Here is a 26127-nt window from a genome sequence, read left to right on the forward strand (position 1 = left end):
AATAATGTCTTAAGCTGAAATACAAATAAATGAAATTTAAATAGTAATATTAAAATACTAAAGCTAATAAACTGTCAAAGCACATAATGTAGCTAAATACTAAAAATTTAACTGGATTTAAAATGAAAACTAAAAATATAGAAATAAAAGCTAATTCAAAGTCTAAATAAACCTGTGATATAATATAAATATGATAAAAATAATACTTTGTGAGTTAACACCAGCTGACTGACTTGTTGAACAGAGATCAGTCTCGTTCAGGAACAGAAAGCTCCTCTTCTAGAGTTTGTTCTGACACCTACAGTGTGCACAGATAGTAATAGCATTAAAGTGGAAGAAGTTACTTTATTTGCCAACAGATAATGAGAAAATCAGAGCAAGTAACAGAGCAAAAACAGGATCTTTGTTTTTTTTTAATCCTTGCTAGCTTTAAGAGGCCACATTGTTCACTTTTGTAACATAGTAATGTTGTTTGTTCATCACCGTTTTCCCTCCTTTCTCCTGACCCTTAGAATTCTCCTGAACCCTTAGGCCGCAAAGATTCAGATTATGAAACATAGTTCACAACTGCAGTTATTATAAAAGAACCTGTGACCACATATGAGAATCATTTATTAAGGTTATTAACAATAAATGTAGCTTTTCACTGACTTATTGTGATTTATCGCATTGCTGTTTTCTTTTTAAAGCCACAAGAATTTACATAATTTACACTTTACAGTGATTTTATCACAATTAAGGAGATTTTAGCCACTCTTACACTTTTAATAATTAATGTCATAGAGAATATTTTCTGTTTAACAGTTTGGAGTTCTAAAAGTTACTGTTGGCAGAGTTGCTATATGATGTTCGAAGGCTTTAATAGTTGCTTAAAAAGCCTGTGTTGAGCATTACAGCAGGAGGACATGAGCGAGACAGAAGGTTCAGTGAGGTTAAGGGTATTTCAACATGCCACATTTGCTAGACAGAGTACTTTCTTTTTCTGATAACCTCCACTTCAGCGTGGGGCCTGTGATAGGACACACACACACACACACACACACACACACATTGTGTAGTGCAGAGACTAGTGGCCCCACTTGAGCTTAGAAACCCTCAGTCAGACAAGAGAGATGCAGGTTCTCTATCATCCTTCTCAACTCTCACTCCCTGTACACACTCATCTGTCTGCACCGTTTCATCACTCCTCCCCTCCTCAGCCCTCCTCTCCCCTTCCTTCTGATGAAGCATAATCTTTTAACATTTGCACATTTATTCTAATGTACACAGCATGGTTTTGAAGATCAGTATTATCTCTCATCGTTGTCATCATATGGCAAAAGAAAATAATCAACGGTATACAACATCACAAAGATTATTTGGCAAAAGTACTATCTAAAAACAAAGTAACGGACAACAATATACATTTCCAGATGGAAGCAATGTCTGTCTTGAGCTCATTTGGGTTCCTTAACGCAAATGTGAAGTGAATGTAATGTAATTAATATTAAAGAAGTAAAGGCTTGTTCACACTAACACAAATTCAGTCTGAATTTTGCATGCAGTTATGTCTGTTAAGATCAATGCATAACAATAAATAAACGCGATTAAAAGTTCTTTATATGACATCAAATACAAAAGTGCAATGACGAGAGAGCCAGTTCTGGATTCTTCCTCTGCTAGTCACTGCTGCTTAGCATAATAGAATGTTTATGAGACACAGATTCATCATTTTATGTAACAGCAGCATCTCTGGGCATGTGACCAAAGGCGCAGATCTTATTGGCTGGCCGGTTTTCTTCACAGTGCTGTGGAAAAGACATTAGAACAGCTCTCTGGGAAAAAAAAACAAAAAACAGATGCATTAACAGCCATTCATTCAAATTAAAACAGAATTTTGACTCTGAATATTCATCTTGGTGTGAACTGACTAGGGATAGTTCAGCCACCCCCCCGCCCCCCAAAAAATAAAAAAAATAAAAATAATTAATTAATTAAATAAAAAATAAAATATTATGTCATCACTTTCTCAGCCTCAGGTTTTTCCAAACCAGTATGAGTTTCTTTCTTCTGTTGAACACAAAATAATGTATTTTGAAGAACGTGTGTAACCAAATAGTTTATGGAATCCATTGACTTTCACACTTTGCAACTGTTTAGTTATGCCCACATTATTTAAAGTACATCTTTAATGCTTAACAGAAGAAAGAAACTCTTACATGTTTGGAACAAATTGAGGATCAGTAAATGATGACAAATTTGTCATTTTTCTATCCATTTAATAGTCAGTTCCACATGCCTTTAAACTGAAAACCATATTAACATGTAAACACTGAAACTGAAACATGAATACATATTGGACTAAATCCACAAAAGTACATAGTTTGCACAATAATTGATTTTGTAATTAGCTTTATACAATATATGTAAACAGGATATGTTTATTACACTTGTTCTATGATCTTAAGATAGTAGAACAGTAGTGTCAAATGAAACATGGCGTCTCCTCTTAGGCCTAGCAGTAGTTAGTAATGTGCTGTAGGCGTCCTGGGCAAAGTGGAGGTCTTTAATGGGAGCTTGTTGGCATTTAAATTCCACTGTGTGACTCTTATCCAGACTGTGGTTGTTCTGTTTGGCTCCAGAAGCAGAGAAAATAAACTCATATTATGAGACGGTCTCAGAATGACGCTGAATTACAGTTCAAATTCAACGCAAGAGAGCTTTCGACTAAAAAAGGTATGTTGAATTTTCTTGAGAAAAAGAAGTGCATTTAATTGTGGGGAGTATGCACTTGTAGTGTACTTCAAATCTTATAAACAGCCTATATATTTTTATATACTTTTTAAAAAATGATATACTGTTTAAAAGTATATATTTATATTAGGGCCGGAACTTTAACGCATGAATTGAGATTAATTAATTACACAAAAAATAACGCGTTAACTAAGATTAATTAATTACAGAAAAAAAAATTCCCGCATTTTTAATAAGTTATTTTTGCACCGCGGAACGTTTCTCACTTGGATGAGTTTCGGCGGACCGATTATTCTGGAGCACCAACTAGCGTTCGCATATCACCGGCAGCACATCGAGCCTCAAGTATCACCTCAACGCAAAACATATAGCAGCTAGCGTGGGCTTTACACTTTATGTTGAACTATGTATTATTTTGTTGGTGCAACTGGCAGTTTATGTTGAACTCTTTATTGTTTTGGCCAAGGTTATTGAGAGTTGGACTTAGTATGTTATGGCCTCTGAAGCAACAGAGAGATGTTTTCTAATAGTCAGTGTTTCCAATGTTCTGAATGTAATTGACAGTATTGTGTTTTACTTAAAAAAAAACAACACTTATAAGCTTCCTGAATTTATGAAATGTACTATTTCTAAATTGTTTCTAAATATGCTATTGCTACACTTCATGGCAAAAATTGCACTGGTCTGCTAGACTTGGTTGAACAAAAATAAACAATATTTTGTTGCTTAAGCTTATGTATTCAGTCATTATTCAATGTATACTATAAATCCATGTGAAAAAAAATTACTTCTCACTGTTCTCAGGTCAAATATTTATATGCGATTAAAATGCGATTAATTTCGATTAATTAATTACAAAGCCTCTAATTAATTAGATACTTTTTTTTAATCGAGTCCCGGCCCTAATTTATATTTATAAACTGTACTTGCAGATGATATTCTTTTTATTTTTAAATAAAAGATCACTTAAGAGTATCTAAAGTGAGACACTTTCATGACTATGCCTCTTAACACACTTAAAGGGAAAGTTCACCAAAAAATTCTGTCATTAATTATTCAGCCTCATGTCGTACCAAACCAGTAAGACCTTTGTTCATCTTCGGAACCCAAAACAGACTGACCTGGAAGAGAAGAAATTGTTGTTATTTTTGTTTTCTTTGCGCACAAAAAGTATTTTTGTAGCTTCATAAAATTAAGTCACATTACGTGGGCTATTTTAATGATATCCTTACTATCTTTCTGGGTCTTTTACGTTTCAGCTGCATTGCTGTCTATGCAGGGTCAGAAAACTCATGGATTTCATAAAAAATATCTTAATTTATCAACCAAAGTCTTATGGGTTTGAAACAACATGAGGGTGAAAAATGAATGACAGAATTGTAATTTTTGGGTGAACTGTCCTTTTAAGAATTGAATGTAAATAAACGTTCTAATAATGCCCAATAAAAGGGTATTTTTAATAATAATTTTAAATCATCTTTTGTCATGCATTAAATAAATAAACATGCTGATATGTTAACTGACATATTAAAGTACATCAAAAATGCTTGATTGTAATTTCAACTTTAATATTATTCAATTTCACATTTAAGCGGTTCAAAAAACGCTCTTAGGTTTAACTAACTTCCTTTAAAATTTATTTAAACTATAAAACATTTTATAACATGCAATTAAGTGTCCAAAAACATTACATTTAGTTTGCACTTAAGTATATATTTTTAAAGTATGTTATTTTTGTAAGTACTCGTTTTAAAAGGTGGCTAAAATACACTTATTTTTCACAAGGTTATAACATTGTGCCAACTGACTTGTTGGTGTCTTATGATTTATATGTTTAAAAAATGTAGGATGTCATCTGATCATGTTCAGGATGTCCCAGAATAAGTTATTTTCCTTAGTATGAGTGGCAGAAGTGAAGGCCATTTAGCTGTCCGAACGACAAACAGATATGGTCTGTTGTTTTGTCTCAGAGGCCTTGCGGTTCAACGAGACAAATTGAGCCAAACCACAGAATGGGGAGGAACTGCTGTCTCTGAGGACAGACTCGTCCTTGCCAGACTGTGTCACGTTGTGCTGCCACACCACAGCAGCAGGGTGTAATCTTATGTTCTAGGTACATTTTCAAGCTCATTTGGATTCTGAGTCTCACTCAGGATGACACTTGACATGGCTCACACGGCCTCTCATAATGCATGAAGGGACGCATGAAGACGCTTTTGTCCCTGATGCAGTCATTTCTATAATAATTAATAAAGCACACTGAGTGGGATCAGTGCTCTGATGACTGATGGTGTATATCTTTCATGTCACTTCAGATTTGGGTTATAAGCTTGACAGTAAGGAGCTTCAGACTGTGGTCTGATTTGCGTAGATTAGCTGCTTCTCTGAAGTCTGCTGTTTGAAGGACAAAGCCAGTTCTGGAAATGGCCAGTTAATGTGTGTCTGCTTTTTGTCACATCTCTCTCCCCCATTCCGCTTACTTTAATGACCCATTTCTTTCTTTTTGAATCCTTTTATATTGTTTATTTTTAAGAGTAGCAATATAGTCAACATGCTCTGTTTACTTGTTTCTCAATCCTAATAGTTTTTTAATTGTGGCATAAAGTACTCACCCATGTGGAACTAAACCCATATGACTCTCTTTCTGCCAAGGAACACAATCATGAATTATTTTGTTATTATTTTCCCGTAAGGGAATAAAAATGGACCATAAAAATACTGGTCCCCTTTGACTTTAATTTTATGGACAGAAAATATTTTTTTTAATATATATATCAATTTGTGTTCCATATGCAGAAGAAAGAAAGTCATAAAGGTTTGTAACAACTTTACTGTATCTCTCATCCTTTTACTGGACTCCTGTCCTGTTTTCCTCATTTCCTTGCTAACTTTTATTTTCCTCTTGTTTTATTGTCCTTATCTCTTCCCCTCATTCTGTCGTCCACCTGCTCTTGCTCTCTGCCCTGTCCATCACACGGCAGAACAGGAAGCGCTCTGGGGTTGACCTCTGACCTCAGTCAGCCAAGCTCTGTATAAACAGCTCATTTTCTTCACTTCCTGTTTAGCTGAACAGGAGCACCGCCTGTTTTAGTTTGTTTACAGAGCGGGCCGCTTCAAGTTCTGGTGTGTGTGTGTGTGTGTGTGGGTGTACGCAGCATGTTTTTCAGTGTGTATTTTCATATGCGGGTGTCAGTGTGTGCTGATCCCTGCCTGCTGTTCTATTGAGAACAATACAGTTCGTTTCCTTACCTAAGATCCTATGGAAGTCTGTTTTCGCCTCAAAGAAGAAAAAAAATACAGTATATATATGAAGAGTTCAGATGCAAAAACCTCTAAATGCCATCTGAAATTTGCATCTAAAATTAGGAATTTTTTCAGGCTGCTATATTTATGTTCAGTTATTTCACTTTAATAGCCTGGAAAAGGACCTGCACATTGCCATTGAAGTAAAATGACTCAACCTAAGCATAGGAGCTTGATAAAAATCCTAATTTTAGATGAAAATTTCAGATGGCATTTAGAGGTTTTTGCATCTGAACTCTTCATATATATATATATATATATATATATATATATATATATATATATATATATATATATATATATATATATATATATGTAAATGGGTTTTCAAATCTCCCAACTGTGACATTATTTCTCGCAATTGCAGCTTTGTAACTCACATATGACTTAATATCTTATGATTGCAACTTTATAGCTCACAATCATGACTTTATAAATATTAAACATGGCTTCATATTTCATAATTAACTATATATTATGATTACTGGTACATTACGTTGCACAATTGTGACATTTACAAAATAACAACACACTGTATATCAAAACTGTGACTTTACTTCTCACAATTCTGGCATTATATTTAACAATTGCAACGTTATATTGTTATTGCAACCTAATAACTCAAAATGAAAATATGACTTCATATATCACAATTGTGACATTATTTCTCACAATTACGGCTTTATACCTCACAATTTTGACTTAATATCTCAAAAATGCAACTTAATTTCTCACAATTGTGACTGAAGTCGATTAACGTTTATACGCGCTATTAGGCATTTTCTCCTGACAACCCTGAAAAGAACTTAAATAACACTTTCAGTTTTAATCGTACAGATAAGAGCAACACATCAATCGAATCTGTAAAGGGTCTACTTTTTTTTGCATACAGACCTAATAACAACAAAACTTTGTGCCCTTATAAAATATAGATAACAAACAAGGTGCGCTGTCTGCAGCCTTTGTCTGCGCTGATCTTCATTTAGACACGCATCATTAAAATGAACTGTAACTCCGTGAATACTTAACGAAGAGACATGACAAAAATATCTATAGAAAGCCTGAAATGTCTATTTTTAAAATAAACAAGTGCCGCCGAAAACAAATATTCTGTGATAAAGTTATCCATATAAAGACAACGCGATGTCCGTTTTTCATGGCTCCCTTCATTATCTTCTAATGAGACCACGCCCCCGCGCTGAACGCGCTATTCAGATTCTAATGTTTCACTGAAGCGCACGCAACAGAATACGCCCACACAACAGAAGACAATGCAGAGAGACTGTTCTTCAAGTTTTTTATTTATTTTACTGTTTGCTTCACGATGAGAGGAAAAATACATAATTCACCCCAAAAAGATGTGATGTGGTTGAGGATTTGAGATTTGGATTTCCTCAGAAAAAAAAGAATGAAGCACTTTATTCAGCAGAGATCATAAACATGAGTAAGTCTTTTTTTATCTATTTATATACTTGTACTAATTTTCACATAACGTGTAAACATTTTACTAGTTAGACTTTTCCAAATTATAATTCCTGACTAAATATATAATCAAGTGAAATATTATGAAATTTCAATAACAATGTACTATACTATACAATTCTAAAGCTTGATGTAAATAATATAAATCTAACAAATAAATGTAACTGTAACACATGTAACACAATGCTGTTCTTTCAATTTATCCCCATAAAAAACCTGAAAAAATATTCTCAGCTCTTTTCAACATTAATAACAACAATAATAATAATAATAATAATAATAATAATAATAATAATAATAATAATAATAATATTGATAATAATAGCACTACATTTTTTTGTAGAAAATAATTTTGTTAAAAGGATTTCTGAAGGATTGTGTGACTCCAGTAATGATGCAAAAAAATCAGCTTTGAAAGTCAGCTTTGATTGTTCCTAATGAACTGTTTAACTGCTCCCCCAAGTGGATATCAAATTATGTTGTGGGATAATTAAATATATTCTAAATAAACTACAAACATAAAATGATATACATTTATTTTGTCCTCACATTCTTTCTTGTAACTCCTTCCTCTCAGTGACACAAGCTGACTAAGAGGCAAATTATGCAGCTCATTATGCAGCTCATTATGCAGGCCTTTGTCTTCTCAGTTGTAATTCACAATGATGTTCATGATAGTTGACGCCTACTCGCATATGACTTTTATAAACAAAAGTGTCTTAGAAAATTTAAATCAATATATAGTTTTCTGTGAGTGAGTAAACAAGATGATTTTCATATCATTTAGAAAGAAAGATTCTAGGCTACAAGCTCCAGTTCTCAACAGTCCTGGGAACCAATGTTATGTATGTGTTTTATGGCCTTATTCAAGTGATTTAACATTTTTAGTTTTTCACTAACCATGCATTAAAAAAATAAATAAATTATGTACATACATGCTGCTCACATATTATTATAGCCCAGTTTGTGCTGATTACAGTGAGTTTAGACTTTACCCATTTAGATGTGTATAAGAAACTGAATAAAGCACAAATGTCAGGGCATGACAAAACTTCTCCAGGCCCAAAAAATACCCTTAGACTCCAGAGGGTTAAAATTCGTGTTTGTCCATTATAATATGACTTCAAAGTGCTACTTTATATCCCACAATCTGACTTTATTTCACACAAATGCAACTTTATATCACAGTATAATTTACAGTGTGGCTTCAGCTTCACCTCAATAGTGACCTCATTTATTACTGAGACAGAAACAACTTATGTAAGAGCCACCTTTTGGAAACGGGCTTCACACAACCAAAGTTTAGTTTGACTACATGTAAAAATCTTAACATGTTCTGTATGTAACATATAATGTTGTATTGATGATACTCTAACATATACATACACACTCACACAACACAGGCAACTTTAAGCAACCCAAGTCCTTACGTGACTCCTAACCTCCACACATACTCACTTTCTAAATGGTTACTGACTCATTACTATCTATAACTCTATAGTTTCTGGGTCCAATTAACCAGTTTGTGTTTTTGCCAGTGATATCTCTCAGTCTCTCTCTGTATTAAATTATGCTCTAGATCTGTCTGGTTTTCAGCTTTTATCTTGTGTCTGGCTTGAGTTAGCTGACGGTTCATGTGCCCGACCAGAGCATCAGGCGGGGTAGATCAGGGTCAAAGAGCTATTTGAAGATCTGTTCGGCTGGCCGTGTCCCAGTACGATGTGTCCTGATCCTCCCTAGATCCTGCAGCAGTAGGACGACTGCAGTGGGTTAGTGGTTTGGAGTAGTCACCCTCAGTAATGACCTGACAAAGGCAAGATGTCATTTTCATTCATTATGAACCAAAACACAGAAACTCACTTTTGGGACACTTGTGTTTGTTCTGAAATAACCTCTTTAATATTCTTTAATTACATGGCAGGATGTAGTTTAGCTGTGTGTTCATCCACACATGTGCACATTTGCGGGAAGTCATTAGCGCGGTTGCTAGAGTTAGCATTAGTCATACAAAAAACAGCTGTCAAAATCTGTTGATAGGCTTTGGGTGTAGCACAATGTTATGCAGTAACTTAGTAAATATTGCATTTTGTGAAGAAAGCACAAGCTTAGTTGGAATAGTTACTATATTTGCCGCCTTTTATTATTATCTCATTAGCACAACACTACAAAGGTGGCAAATATACCATATTTTCCGGACTATAAGTTGCACTTTTTTTCATAGTTTGGCTGGTCCTGTGACTTATAGTCAGGTGCGACTTATTTATCAAAATTAATTTGACATGAACCGAGAGTGAGAGGGCGCTTCTATGCTGCCAGAGATGCTGCTCAGTGTTCCTGTAGTCTACACTGAGAAGCATAGAGCGCCCTCTTGCGGCTGTAGACCGTAATGTTTTCTCTTGGTGCTTGGTTCTAAATAAATGCGACTTATAGTCCAGTGCGACTTATATATGTTTTTTTCCTCATCATATGATGTATTTTTGGACTGACGCAACTTATACTCAGGTGCGACTTATAGTCCGAAAAATATGGTAGTAACTATTCCAACATTGACAAAAATGGCATATATTTTACCGTATTTTTCGGCCTATAAGACGCATTAGTCCAAAAATACGCCATGACGAGGAAAAAACATATATAAGTCGCACTGGACTATAAGTCACAGGACCAGCCAAACTATGAAAAAAAGTGTGACTTATAGTCTGGAAAATACGGTTATTGATTTAAGAAAAGTTTTCAAAGTCTTAACGTAGTTCTTACAAAATTTGTTCAGGGCTCAACATTAAGCCTTTACTTGCTTTGGACATGTAAAAATGGTGTAAATGTAACCTAGTCTAAAGCAATTTTCTCATCAGCGTTCTATCAGTTCTTACCTATATTTGCCTGTTTGTGAAATTGATTTCAAGGACATTTTATTATTATTATTTTTTTTTTTGCTATTACTAAATGCTAACTTTTTCTTAACTAAACCGCTGGTAAGTGGCGAAATGTGACTGCCTTAAAGAGTGAGTCATTGATTCATTTATTCATAAAAAATTTTCAAACTGTAGATTCATTCACAAAGGAAGCAAACGTCTGTCTTCATAAATAAGTCATTGAATCATTGACTTATCCCATTCATTCAAAACCACTGAATAATTCAGTAGCAAATCACCACTTTTCATTGCTGTGAGATGAGCGGATGTTTTGCTGGTGTGTTCTTTGTTTGGAACTATTTTTGTCAGTTAATATTGTGTCTAGAATTCACTTAATATTTCAGTAAATATTAACTACTTGTTTATTGAACTGTTAAAAATCAGTCACATTTTCAATGATGCTGTTATTCGAGAAATACTTTAAAAAATCCAGTAGTATGTCAAGTTCTGAACTTTGTTTTGAATTTGTACTGTACTGTGAATTTATTTATATTACACATTTTATTCTAGAGCATCTTATTTGCATGTATTTTGTAGGTGTATTTTTTTTTATGTTCCTGTATTCTGGGAATCTAACCCATGATTTTGACTAGCACCATGCCATATTGCATTTTACATAAAAGGTATATTTGCACTCAATAAAGAGACTGCCTGTTTTGATTAAATCTGCTCATTAACTTTTGTGACAAGGCAGGAAATAAGATGAACCAGCTGCTGGTTTGCAAATGGAAGCAGACATACACTTTCTCTCAACACACTCGCATACTGCAAACACGTTCTTCAGTCCTGACTGGTTACACACTTCCTGCCAATAAGGGGATAATACAGCCAGTTACGGTCTATTAGGCTGTGACACACTGAGACAGACGAAAGAGTAACATGAGTCACAAAAGCACGCTTTAGAAAGTACCAGTAATGACATGCAATTATACAACGGATAATTGCAGCTCTAAAATCTGATTGGGTAAAGCCAGGTGTACACTAAACATGTTTAAAGTCCTTTACAATTGATGCATGTATGAACGAAATGAGTCAAATCAGACTGTGGAACATCACCAGTCTGTTGGACTGATGTCTGATTTCCGTCATGGTGTTGACTGTGTGCAAGCCTGGAGTGTTTGAGTCTGATGTGGCCAAGCAAAACAGGGCATTTGTACACAATGCAATGTCATATTATGCTCTGCCTGTGAAGGGAACACTAATAAATTATCTTTATTGTACATCATATAGACAGACTAGTACATAGTATTGTTCTTATGGTACCAAACTTTCAGTAGTTGGTACCACTACCAGTAAATCAAAATATAAGATTATTAACACTGCAATTCAGATATTTTAATATGGTCACTACCTCCATTTAATCATGACATTAAGATACATTCCTGGTCCATCAGTCCACGGGCACCAAAGAAAATAAATGCTTGTCTTTGTGATCTTTAATCTGAACATAATACCCTGTTTATCCTATTTGATGCTGACTTCACTTTGGGCTTTTTATATGTATATATTTATGTAATTTATTTAATTATTAAGAAAAAGTTTTTTATTTAATATTACATCGTGCATCCAATGTGTGTGTGTGTGTGTGTGTATATATATATATATATATATATATATATATATATATGTGTGTAAAAAGTATTTTAAAAACTGTTTAATATTTGTAATTGTTATTTTTACTTCACACATTATTTTTTTATTCTTTTTATTAATCCAACATTTACAATGCTATTTAATTATTTTATTCTAAAACTTTGAATTTTGAACCAGATTTTGAATTCGACTTCTACAACGTCATCTTAGATGTTCACTTTTTTCTACATTTTAAATTCTAATTTCTTATATCTTGATGTTGAAAAAGTAAAGTGAATGTGCATGCTGTTTGAACATTAGTGTCTTTTTCATATTGCTGTGGCTGCTATTTTATAAAAACGTGCCTACACAAGACCGCTAAACCGTGAGAAAATCACTTTAATGTATGGGCTTTTGTGATGTATTGCTTCCATATATTTTTTTAGGATAGAAATAGATATGACATTTACATAACAGCCACATTTGTGTGTTTTTATGTGTCCATATCAGCCATAAACCTAATCCAAACCTGTTTTCCTCCTGAGCTTTACTCATACCGCCATCCAGAAGCCCCCTCTCTCTTCCTCTCTTCCTTCTGATAAGACTCTGGTCTCAGGCCCATTACCCAATGGCGAAAGGGATAATTGTCGTGGAAAGAGCCGGGTGTACGTTTGATGTGGACCTCGACTTCCTTTTGATGTAAAAATGAATCCTCTGTGATTATCAAGATTATGGCTTCCTCATTCCCTCGCCCCTTCCATCCCTCTGTTAAGCCGTGAAGATTAATTGGAAACAGCCCGGTCTGATGGCAGAAGCTGACGCAGAATGCTTCTTCGTGGCTGTCGGGTCGATGAACTTGTGTTTGGGCATCATACTGACATTACTCACACACTCTCCATCTTCCTCTCTTCTATTGCTGTAAAACCATGTCTTTACAGATACACTATTAAGAGTACATGCTATATCAGTGTTTCTAAGAGCATTTCCAATATATATTTTTTTTAATTAGCACTTTTATTCAGCAAAGACACATTACATTGATCAAAAGTGACATTCATAATTCTAAAATATTTCTATTTTTTAAAACATTTTGTTTTGTGAACTTTCTATTTAGTAAAGAATCCTAAAAAAAACTAGGCTATGATTGGATATATGTATACTGAATTTAACGTGTTTACCTTGTGTAGTTTTGTTCATGTTTTTTGAGACTAATAAGTCTTTTGAAGCCATAAAGTTAAAAGTTAAAAGTACCATTTTCCTTCAGAAATGTAATCAAGTAAAAATACCAGTAGTCAGTTTAGATTGCACTTGAGTAAAATCCCCCATTACTTAATTTGTATTGGATGTCAACAACCAAAGTTTTCTGAAGCATTTTCTAGTCTTTTACAGTTATTTTGCTATACTAAATGCATAATTTATAATTGCATTTACCACAAATTTTCCCACATTTTTGCTGTCCACAAACCATTTTTTAGTGTGGATCACATATATTAAATGAATTACATTTATATTTTATTCTTAACTGTTTTTAAAACAGATAAAATAGGTCTCCCAAATGATATGTAGGTGCAATTTGAGTTCAGTACATAAATCTTTGAACTACTCAAACGTACATAATTATAAAACTTATTAGCAACGTTCGGTCAGCCTACCCTCTTTAGAAATGCAAAAGTGTCAGAAAATGTAATAAATTATTAAGAGTATTTACAGATCAAAATAACAACAAAAGCCACACCTCCAATTATGCAGTCAATATAGAATTCAAAATACTTGTTACAAATAATAATAATAAAAAAGACAACCATAATTCTACACCCAAATAAACAATAATACAATTCAAATTCCACAGGATAAATAAAACGGTTAATACATCTACATTAAAAAAACAATACAATTTCATCAGTAAATCATTTACCGTATTTTGAGTCGCATCAGTCCAAAAATACGTCATGATGAGGAAAAAAACATATATAAGTCGCACTGGACTATAAGTCGCATTTATTTAGAACCAAGAACCAAGAGAAAACATTACCGTCTACAGCCGCAAGAGGGCGCTCTGTTTTCAGTGTAGACTACAGGAGAACTGAGCAGCATAGAGCGCCCTCTCGCGGCTGTAAAAGGAAATGTTTTCTCTTGGTTCATTTCTCTTAGTTAATTTCTCTTGGTTCATGTCAAATTAATTTTGATAAATAAGTCGCACTTGACTATAAGTCGCAGGACCAGCCAAACTATGAAAACTTATAGTCCGGAAAATACGGTACTAATTAAATGATATAAAACAACAACAACAAAAACATTACATCAATAAAAACGCAAGAAAATAGTTTTCCATGATATCTCCCTTTATATCTTATTTTATTGTTTTGGTTTGATAGAAATGTAAGTTTTGCAGTGTGACTTCTACAGTCTTACTTTCGTCTTTGGTGTATAAACCAGAATCTAATGCTGTGGTCTTGAGGGTTTGTAGGCAGTAAATGAAGAATATGTGTGAGAGTTGGCGAGCGCTTGTGTCTGAGATGCCTGGCCATATAAGCATGCTTGTGTCAGGGTGTTTACTGTACATGCGTGTTTTTGTTGGACATGCGCGTGTGTGTTTTGGTTCGGGTGTGTGTTGGCGAGGGTGTGTGTGACAGAGTGTGTGAGCGAGGGCTGTTTTCATTGGATGCACGACTGGATTTCGTTTTATATGGCTGTCTGTGAATGTGTGATTAGTGGCTGTCATCACGATGACTCATTTCACCTCTGCTTTTGCATTTCTTCACAGAAATCTGAGCAACAATCGCATCCGCGTCCTGAAAAATGGCTCCTTCACTGGCTTGTACTCCCTTGAGAAGCTGTAAGTCAACCTCTTTCTCATCATCATCATCATCATCATCTTCGTCACCATTGCAAGGCTTAGTGGTTTCTTTGATGTGTGTCAAGGGTTGGCCGTTTTGATTCACTGCGGAGTCTAAATCTAAAACATTACAATGATTCTGGTCTTTATAATAAATGCAAGTTTTTAAAGTGTACTCTGGAGTATACTTGCAATAGTTCCACTTTAGCAAATTCAATCATACTTCAGTTCCCCTTTAGTCAGACTTCAGGGCTATTACGCACAATTAAAGTGCATTTAGTACAAATTTAGTTGTTCCAATTTAGAAGTATGCCAGTTTAGTATACTAAAAGTACAAGTGCAGGGTATTTTCCACTAGGGCATTGATGCATAAACAAAAGTACATCTGATTAGAAAAGTAAATTGAGACACTGACAGATCAAGTATAATAAATACAGTAGCCGAGTCTTCTTCTGTCTGTTTTTGGACATGATGTCCAATGACGAATGCTGTCAAACAATCAAATGATTTCAATTTCCTATAAAATTGGACCCGACACCTCAAATTATAAGGGATTATTATAAGCTTACAGTTGCGAATCAATGTAAGGTAAGGAGTCAGTTTTGAACACTGATGTATTATGCAAATACTGGAGATGTACAGTTATGTACTCAAAGTTTCACACTGCAGTTTTAAATACAAGTGCAAATTATTGTCAAAACCAAAATCATTTGACTTTATTTTCTGTGAGGGTGATGCTCTGGTAGGGAGGATGAGCCGTACACGAGACTATCACTGAAGGAGTCTCATTACACCTCCATATATCACTGTGTGAAGAACTGCTCAGATAATAGAGGAGGCTGCCAGGGAGTGAAGGAGGAGGAAATATGATGTGTTGCTGATTGACCTGCAGTATCGGTGTATGATACTGACAGCTACAGTAGGCCATATTATTTTAGCTCCTTTGTAGCTGTACTTTGCATATATAAAAATTGTAATATGGTATCTTGGCTACAAAAACAAACAAAAAAAACAATAATTTTAGTGTGTTTAATAATCAGGTGTGTTTGATGTGTGTGTGTGGTCATTGTGGTGTGCACGTGTGTGTGTGCTCGTGATCATGTGTGCACGTGTGCAGTGATTAGCCATGTGTGTGTAAGACAGGGCAGTTCTCTGTATGTAGGTGTTTGTTCGGGGTAAAAGGATCTGATTTGCTTGTTTTTGCAAGTGCAGACAAGACCCCCGGGGAGTTGTGGAGGTCAAAGGTCAGAGAAACTGGAGCCATGGCTGCAAACAGGCGCTCGTACCTGGGATTGTAGTTAAACCGGGCTAGGATGAGGGGGAAGGCCTGTTTTCTTTTGTTACATATTTGATTGGTAAATGAGATGTTGCTGTTCCTAGATCATCTTTGTCTAAGATTTAAAATAATTATATTAATGTGGCAATTTTGTACTGTTTAATTCAGACATTTAATTCAGAATTCATTCATTAAGCTCATTATTGGCCTTATTGTGACGTATCGTTGAAACTATTTATTTATTTGGAAGTATTTGTAATAGTATAATTATAATATATAATATACAGTAGTATGTATATATAATATACACCAGTAAAATTATGTAAAACTATGTTTTAAAACTATGTTAATGTGTTAATAAAACAATTACGACGGGTTCTGGAGAAATGCACACAACTAGAAAAACAGGTTTGTACAGAGCCCCGCACATGACATGCAAGAAAAAATATCAGGCTAAATCTTGTGCACGATTTACTAATTCGTTCCCTCACTGTACTAAAACGTGCACACGATTACTATAGCGTTCCCTCGATTTATAAATTGTGCGCACGATTTCCTAATTCGTTCCCTCACTGTACTAGAATGTGCACAGGATTACTATTGCGTTCCCTCGATTTGCTAAATCGTGCGCACGATTTAGCAAATTGACGGAACGCAATAGAAAATCGAGGGAATCCAATAGTAAATCAAGGGAACGCAATAGTAATTGTGTGCATGTTTTAGTACAGTGAGGGAACGAATTAGGAATCGTGCGCACAATTTATTTATTTTTTCTTGCATGTCATGTGTGGGGCTGCGTAGGTTTGTAAAGGCTCAAAGTCAGGATGAAAATGATGATTATTCACTCCTCAGGATTTGTAGAGTTTGTAGGAGACCCAAGTTTACAATTGTACAGTCATGGCCAAAAGTTTCGGCAGTGACATCAATTTTGTGTTCTGCTTTTTTTAAACATGTTTCTGTTATGTACTGAAAAACAATAAGCATGTTGCTGGTCATTTTGTGTCAAGATCAAAAAACAGTTGGCCAACTAAGCTTTTAGCAAATATTAAAAATGCATCTGATCACTCTGCACAATAATCTAGAAACAATGTGAATGACTTTATATGTTAAAAAAAGAAAAACATTAAATCAATCAGAGGTGAGAAAAATCGATTTATTTATTTATTATTATAATTATTTTTTTAGAAAAAGCTATTCATGTACTAGAGAGTTAAAAGTAAGTAATAGGTATGCATACTTTTGATCCATGTACTTATAGTATTTGTATCTCCAAAACTGAAAACACATTCCTTATGCAGTAGGTCTGTAATAAAAATGACACAAAAATGGTATGGCACGGTACGTTTAGAAAACCATGTAGCTTAACTGCTCTTTGGGCTCCTTTTTAGGAAGCCTAGAATCCTTGGCTACTAGAGTTCTAATGATGCATTCCATTCAGATGTGGGATATTCTTTCCTAGTAGATATCACTGACATCCCTCTGTAAAGACGTTCCATTGCCAGACATTCTGAAGATGATTTATAAAGAAACAAATTGCAATGCAACCATTTGTTTTGGAAAGGTGTTTCCTAGCAGCCAAATTGCAGAGAATAATTGATGTTATGCAGCGACGGCATTTGTTTTTCAGGCGTATGATTATGAAGGCAATAGTTAATTTACTGGATTTTACTCTCCTGTACATTATTCCATGTTTATGTGATGTCACACAACCACAATCACATTTCTAATTGCGAAAATCCAGACTTTCCAAACTGATTTCCAAATCTGATTTCAATAGTTGGTCAGTTCCAACTTTTACAGATGACTGGAATCAGCATGAAAACCAAAATAATGAAAGACAATAATTATATATCATGTCATAATCCATTGTGGGAAAAATTTTGCTCAATATTATTGAATATGCTTTTGTAGTGTGCTTAAATCTTAACCCCCATATCACATTCAGGTCAGTTTTGACCCAAGAGTCAAAAAGTAAAAATGTCTAAGACATCCCTGGATTTTTGTAAAAAGAAAAAAATTCTAATGTATTTTTACGAAAAATATGTTTTGACTTTTTTGAGCAGCATGAGTTAAAAGAGTTTAATGAAATTCCATTAATTTCAATGGCGTTAATACTGATAATTATCAGTTTATATGTTCTGATAAATTTTATATTATAATAAATTAACAATTCTCATGAATGTTGTAAAATATATATTTTTCTCACATTATAGTGGTTTTGCTGATGTTCTTGTCCAATTTGAAATTTCAAAGAATTTCTTTAAAACAGTAAATAACATTTAAACAAGAAATTACAGTAAAACACAGTTACATTCAAAACCGAAATTGTTGCACATTGACACATTAATGAGAAGTTACTGATCAGACACAATGTGGTTTTTAAGCTTTTAAGATATTTTAAGTTGTATGTAGGTTGTGACAGGTTTATACTGTAAATCTAAGTTCAGAACTGACCCTGGAAATGGTTATACAGTTTTTTAAAGTGATAGAAGGGTTAAAAGTAAAATTTTAAGAAAACCACATCTGTAGCTAATGTAATGATTTTGAATCGAAAATGAGAGGCCACTTAAATGTACTTAAAGTGTACTTAAAGAGACTGTTTCCTAACAAGTTTACTTGTAAAAAGTCCACTTTGTAATGATGTCAAATTCTAAGTTATATTTTAAATCATTGTTTTAATAATATTCATCAAGGTCTAAAACAGTACACTTACTGTATTTTGATGTTTGGATTAACATACTGAAGTTAATATATTTTAAATGTACTAAATTGCAACTTCATCATTACAAATATGACACATACCGGTCTTTAAAATAGATTTTAGTTGAACACAAATGCTTGTCAGTACATTCAGCAGTACACTTTAATCATATTTAAAACACAATAGAAATAATTATGAAATTACATATTATTATTTGTTTTACTCAAGTCCAATTTAAGTGTGGCTCTCTAGCACTCTAAGGTTCAGCTAATTGCATTTATTACAAATGTAATATATAATATTTTATTTAACAGACAGTTACGTTTTTAAAAACATTACATTCAGTTCCCAAGGGATGTAAAGTTTGAAGTACTAGTAAATACAGATTAGTTTGCTTATGTGAAACTGATTATAGCTGATTGTGCAATTTGTAACAAACAATTCCCAGCATGCCCTGGGTCTCAGCCTCCTGCGGCGTGACAGGCCTGCGTGATGTGTGTATGTGTACTATTGTTTATTCTTGATATAATTCAACGGCTTGTTGTGTGTGTGTGTGCACATATCTCTGTTCATTGTTTCCAGCTTGTGAGTGTGTGTGTATTGCGTAAAATGCTGCTGGGAGTTTATCTTATCATTTGTGCAGCAGTCATCCAAGGACAGGGTGATCTTACTGCTCTCTCTATAGCCCAAAAAACTGCTGCCTTTGTCAATTTCACGTCTAGGAGTGTTGCTATATTAATATTAATCACAGATCTGACTGCTGACACATTTACTGTAACTTTCTTCTTTTTTCTTCCCGCTCAATTCAAAGGGCGTGTTATCAGCGAAGCAGTATTTCACTGAAGTGATGTCAAAGCATTCTTTATCATGACACATATGTTATTGATATGACACGAAAGAAAACTGCAGCACTTCATCTTTCTGTCTGGCTGTGTTTTCTCATCCCATGTGTTGTGTGCTGTGCATCCTATTATGGAAATCTGTCTCAAACTGTTCTGGCGTCTCTTCAAGGGTCTAAATATTGTCCAAACAGCCATCTTCTTCTCTGTATACCGTATATTCCTAAAACGTGCATCCCTGTGAATTCACACATGACAGAGTGAAATTATGGAAAATAATCCCCCAGATTATTTAATTTAATTCTGAAGTGTCAAACTCATTTTTAGAGAGAATCCAATCATTTTTTGTCTATTTTTTCATGAAAATTATCCAATATTACATATCTGCGAGTGGCAAAGTGAATCTCTAGGATAGCTGTTAATGTGAAATCAGAATCCATCTTTTCAGAGGTGTTTTTAATCAGTGAAATGACTCTCAGGTGTCAGTGTCTGCCCTGTTTTATGTAAAGAACGGAGGTCTATCAAAGTCTGATCATGTTTGTGGAAGTGAATCATGGCACGAACAAGGGAGATCTATGAGGACCTCCGAAAAAGAGTTGTTGGTACTCATCAGGCTGGAAAAGGTTACAAATCCAGATCTAAAGAGTTTGGATCTGTTTTGTGGATTTGTTTGTATAGATTGTGTACAAATGGAGGAAATTCAAGACATCTGTTACCCTACCCAGAAGTGGTCGACCAACAAAGATCCCTCCAAAAGCAAGACTTATAATAATCTGCGAGGTTTGATCCCAGGGTAACTTCTAAGCAACTGAAGGCCTTTTTCACATTGGCTTATGTTGATGTTCAAGAGTCTACCATCGGGAAAACACTGAATATCCATGGTGTGTATGGCAGAATTGCAAGGAGAAAGCCACTGCTCTCCAAAAAGATCATAGCTGCCCATCTGCAGTTTGCTAAAGATCATATGGACAAACCAGAAGTCTATTGGAGAAATGTTTAGCGGATGGATGAGACTAAAATAGAAATGTTGGGTTTAAATTAGAAGCGTTATGTTTGCAGAAAGGAAAACACTGCATTCCAGCATAAGAACTTTAACCCATCACATGGAGGTAGTGGTATAATCATGGTTTGGGCCTGATGTGCTGCACCTGGGCCAGCACGGCTTGCCATCATTGATGGAACAATGAATTCTCAATTCTAAAAAAAAAAGCCAGGACATCTGTCAGTGAACTGAGTCTCAAGAGAACATGGTTCATGCAGCAAGATAAGTCACTCTACCAAAGAACGGACAAAAAAGAAGAACAAAATTAATGTTTTGGAATGGCCAAGTCAAAGTCCGGACCTGAGTCCAAATGAAATGTTGTGGAAGGACTTGAAGCAAGCAGTTCATAGGAGAAAACCCCCCATCACAGAGTTGAAACAGTTCTCTACTGAGGAATGGGCTCAGATTCCTACGAGCTGCTGTGCAGGACTGATCAGCAGTTACAAGAAACATTTAGCTACAGTTTTTGCTGCAAAAGTGGGTCAGACCAGATTCTGAAAGCAAAGATTCACATACTTTTGCCACTCATATATAAATGTAACACAGGATCATTTTTTTCTCAATAAATGTATGAAAAAGAAAAAAAAAAAATTCTCAATTGTTTGACTGGATTATCGGTAGCACTTTTTTTTTACAGTCCTGTTCCTCATGTACATACTATCTACTTATTATAGTAATTACAATAACTATGTAATAACTAGGTACTAACCCTGAACCTACCCCTAAACCTAACCCTACCCCATGTAGTTACCTTGTATTACCAGAACTTTCTAAGATAAATACACTGTAAGTACACTATAAGTACATGTAAGTACATGTACTGTAAAATAAAGTGCAACCGGATTATCTTTGACTACTTTCAGGTCTCCGATCCATTTATGAGTAAATGAATAAAAGTAATAAATTACTTACCACACACTTTTAAACAGTTGCATAAAATAAATAAAAAACGCTTCTTCCCAATCTACTCTGACCATTAAGTAAGCTTTAAAAACAGGACATTTGGAAGATATCACAGTTATGGCATGTTAACACAGATCCAATCATATTTATATATCAATGCTGCACCTTGATTAACACTATATTGAACTTGAGATAAAATAATTATAGTGAAAAAAGTTGTATTATTGTTTTTATTGAGTCTACTTCATCATAATGTGCCATTTTGAGCTTCAACCGCACATCCAACAGGTGTGACACAGCTAGCATGATCTCTCTGCAGTGTTCACATTCAGACATTCTGAAATGAATTTCCTTCTGTATGCGTCGCTCTATATGGACAGCAGTCTGGTGGATTTACAGTATTGCTGGAGGGCCGGAGGAGAGGCCAGCGTTGGTTCTCTGGTAGCTTCTCACAAAGTCCTCCCTTTCATTAAAGCAGACCTCCTCAAAGAAAATAAGTCCTTCATAGCTCTCCAAACCACCCAACGAGAGCGATGTTCAGCCATGTTTGTGTTATACCCTTATAGAACACAGCGGGCTGATGTAGGAGGTCGTGAAGGCCGCATGTTAGTGTATGTGTGCGAGTGTGTCTTTGTGTTGTCTTGGCTTTCTTTCACATACTCACAAGCCTGTTATATGAAAAGAGCAATTTTCACCTGAACCCAAATACACACACTCAGCCAAACCCACGCTTTTTCCCCTTGATCTCCTAAATTAAATTTTCCACCCAGCGCCGTCCCTTAAAACGGCACACAGCCACATAGACACGTACACACACGCATCCTGTAATGAGGCTGGCCCCTGCTAACGAGCGGCGACCCTAACGAGTGTGCGAACAGATCACAGCGGCCTGTCCAGCACTCATTTGAGCAGAGCTAATGAGAATAATGAGAGAGAGAGAAGGAAGATTTACACTCTGATAGAGTGAAGAGGATGAGAAAAAGCAGGTGTAAAATGTGCTTACATAAACAGAGGAGAGAAGGGGAGAGACCTCCACTCTGTTATGTGTTTTCTGTCTTTTATGTAAAGATTTGAAATGAAAAAAAAAAATAGATAGATGGATGGATGGATGCTTGTTTATTGCGAGTGTCCCAACCCTGTCCTTCTGATTTAATGTGGGCTATTATGATGTGTTTGGAATCAAGATTAACATTGTTTCCAATGTAGGTAAGGATATGACCTTATCCAGAGTGGGAGCTCTCGGCTCTCGAGCTCTCTGTGTGTGTGTATGTGTGTGTGTGTATGTGTGTGTGTGTATGTGTGTGTCTGTCACTGTTGCCAACTCTCGCGAGAAAAATAAGCAACCGCAGCTTCAAAAACAAGGCCAAAACTTTTTTTTTTAATGGTTTATAATCATCAATATTATTTATTTTAAATTTTTTATTATCAATAAATGAGCCTGCAACATATTAAACTGAAACCACTCTTTTATCTGAGAAACACAAATATAATTATTTACTAATTATTTACTTTTTTTACTCTTTGTATTAGTATAGGACTATTTGTTTTTATATTAAAGCCAGTGACAATTAATAAATTACAAAAAAAATGACAAAAAAAAGAGGCTAAACAAAAGTCATATTTTCCAAGTTGAAAAAACCTGGGATTTTTTTCACACAGCTTTACAAAAAAAGAAGCCCAAAGTCACTTTTAATACGTGGACTTGGTAACTCTGGTGTGTGTGGGTGCATGCGTGCGCTGGCCATTGCTAGCTCATGGCCCTCTCATAAAATCTGAAGGGTAGTGGCAGTGAATTTAACCATCTTTCCCCTAATAAACGAAGCTAGAGAAAGACAGATGTGGATTCAGTCAGCTTCTTATGTGATTAAAAGTCCAGCAATCCTGCACTGATTACTCCAAGATTAATACTTTAAAGAGAAATAAATAAGAAATAAAAATAAATCTTAAGGACATACAATATGTTAATTTCTGCATTGCTGATGTGTTTAAATTTCAAAGATGGTTCACAACCCATTTTACTTCCATAATCTGACATTTCCTTGTGAAAAAGGCTCAATATACACTTAAGTATAATATTAAAATAAAATTTAAAATATGAAGTTATTGAAACAAAAGGCCATTTAAAGGTATAGTCCACCCTAAAATGAGAATGACCCCATGATTTACTCACCCTCAAGTCATAGGTGTATATGACTTTCTTCTTTCAGATGAATACAATCCGAGTTATATAAAACAATGTCCTGGCTCTTCCAAGCTATGTTATGGCAGTGAATGGATCAGTGAAGGCCAAAAAAAGTGTATCCATCCATCACATAAAAGTACTCCACGTGACTCCAAGGGGCTAATAAAGGCCTTCTAAAGTGAATCAATGTATTTGTGTAAGAAAAATATCCATATTTCAAACTTTATAAACTGTAATTTATAGCTTTTTTGTCATATGTGTGTTCACAAATCACGAAAGAGTGATGTTCCAGTGAATGACATGGGACGTACTGTAGGTGTACACCTAGGATGGCTTAATTGAGAGTAAATCATGGGGTAATTTTCTTTTTGGGATGAGCTATCCCTTTAAGTGTACTGCTTTTTTTGCACCAGAAAAAGTCCAATAGTTGTAAAAAAATATTTTACGTCCTTAATTTCACACTCAATTTAAGGGGAGTTTCCTTTCACAGAAGCTAAAGTAAAATCTGTGATTGGCTAAATTTATAGCACATTGTGTGTTTTTATACTCAATAGGGCAAATGCTTTGATAGAGCAATATACATTTTAAAAGTATGCTAAAGTGTGCTTCTTTTTCACAAGGGTGTTTTCAAATTGAAAGGACACTCAATGAGTAATAATGTGGGTGGACTTAATTTTATGATTGGGTTGTAAAAATTGGGTGTTACATATTACAATGCATCCAGGTGGTTGAAATATGAGGGGATATAAAAGGGATATGTGATGTCATTACATTTCAATCAAATATTACAAGAAACAACTTTTTTTGTGTGTGTTCTTGGGATACCATGCAAATAAAACAGTGCATAATAAACCAGGAATGTGAATTTCAGTAGATATTAATTTAAGGTACATTTAAATTTGATCTTGAATCTAAAGCTGAACTGTGCAAATTCGTTGGCGTAACTTTCAACAAATGGCTAATTAACTTGAAAACGTGAATGTTTCATGAACTCTCCCCTCATCTTTCACTGGTCAGCCAAATAGATAGCCCCGCCCCCAAACTCCTCCAATTGGTTGAGCTGTTGCTGTGTCAGATTGTTCAGGATGCTCAAACAAACAATGTTTTGAAAGTACCACAGTATTTACAAACTTCAGGGACATCTTATCTCAGTATTTAAAACTGAAATAGAAGAATGTTCCTCAAAGCTGAAAAAAATGACACACTTCAGCTGTAATATCATAATACAAGTTTGACAGAAGTTTGACTACATGGTTTGACCGGACTAGATAACCTCGGCCTCACTGTTTACACAAATACTCCTCAAAACTCCTCCACAGCGCAACAAAAGAAGTTCTTCTTCCAGAGTTCATTTGAAGTTCTTGTTGAGATGTTGGGGACTGAACATTCAGTTGCTGGAGTTGTCTCAGGCTTCATATCCAGTAGCGATGTGGTGAAGAAAGTGTTAAAGGAATGGGACAGAGCAGGACCAGAGGAGTGTGTGAGGAAGAAGAAGGGGGGCAGACCGCTGGAGTTGATAGACTCCAGATGTGACTATTAGATAAACTCGAGGCAAGGGGTGTGTTGTGAGTGTGTGTATGTGTGTTAGTGTGGGTGTGTTTATGTTGCTTGAGGGACCCAAAAAGCGTCTGGGCTTTTCACGAAATGCAAAAGCAGGATGGAGTGACAGAGCGTACATTCACACTGAAAAATCGCTGAAAGAGCAGACGAGAGTAGTTTTGGGAGGGCATTTTTACTGTGTCTGTCAAATGCACAGCTGAACTGAATTTACAACGTTCTGTATTTGTTCTCTGTGTTTCCTTCTTTCACATCCACAAGAAATCCTTTTCATTGTGCCCATCTAAAGCCCAGATTGACTGAATCTCAAAGTGCACCCACATGCAGCCGTGTTCACACATAGCATGTCATTGTCCTGGCTTCATTCAGTCATATTGTGCTCTGTGCTATCAGACAGCTGTTTCTTTGTGCTCACACTGGCCTAGTGACAGCGCTTCAGTGTGCTGCTCTTAAAATATTGTGTGTCGGCCCAACATTAAGCGCTTTCAGTTGATAATAGCATTTTTTTCCCAACACATTAATAGTTGAACTTATGCAAATTGCTGCAGAATTTCTGTAATTGTGTTCAAGTGTCGTTTTCCGGAAGTAAAAATCACATTTATTTTCTCTTTTGGGAAACTGATTTTTAAATCTAACCATGTAAACCTTTTAAAGACCTATGGGTATTAGATTGTTAATTGATGGTATATTCTTATTGTGAGGCCTCATTGTTAAAATCTACATCACCCACGATTCTGCAATGAAATCTCCAGCAAATACATGCCAAAAGAGCTCTCAGCGAATGTGCAG

The 26127-nt window shown here is 35.1% G+C and overlaps 1 protein-coding gene across 1 annotated transcript in view; it reads left to right on the top strand.

The window, feature by feature from the left end:
* Positions 1–26127, top strand: part of LOC128018356 (adhesion G protein-coupled receptor A2) — a 64055-nt gene that overhangs the window by 15678 nt on the left and 22250 nt on the right. Inside the window, exon 2 of the mRNA XM_052603830.1 lies at positions 14767–14838. Within this exon, the coding sequence (XP_052459790.1) occupies positions 14767–14838 (72 nt within the window). The remainder of the gene's footprint in view (positions 1–14766; positions 14839–26127) is intronic.

This window comes from Carassius gibelio, chromosome A8 (genome assembly GCF_023724105.1).
Source record: "Carassius gibelio isolate Cgi1373 ecotype wild population from Czech Republic chromosome A8, carGib1.2-hapl.c, whole genome shotgun sequence".
In the NCBI taxonomy this organism is placed as follows: domain Eukaryota; kingdom Metazoa; phylum Chordata; class Actinopteri; order Cypriniformes; family Cyprinidae; genus Carassius; species Carassius gibelio.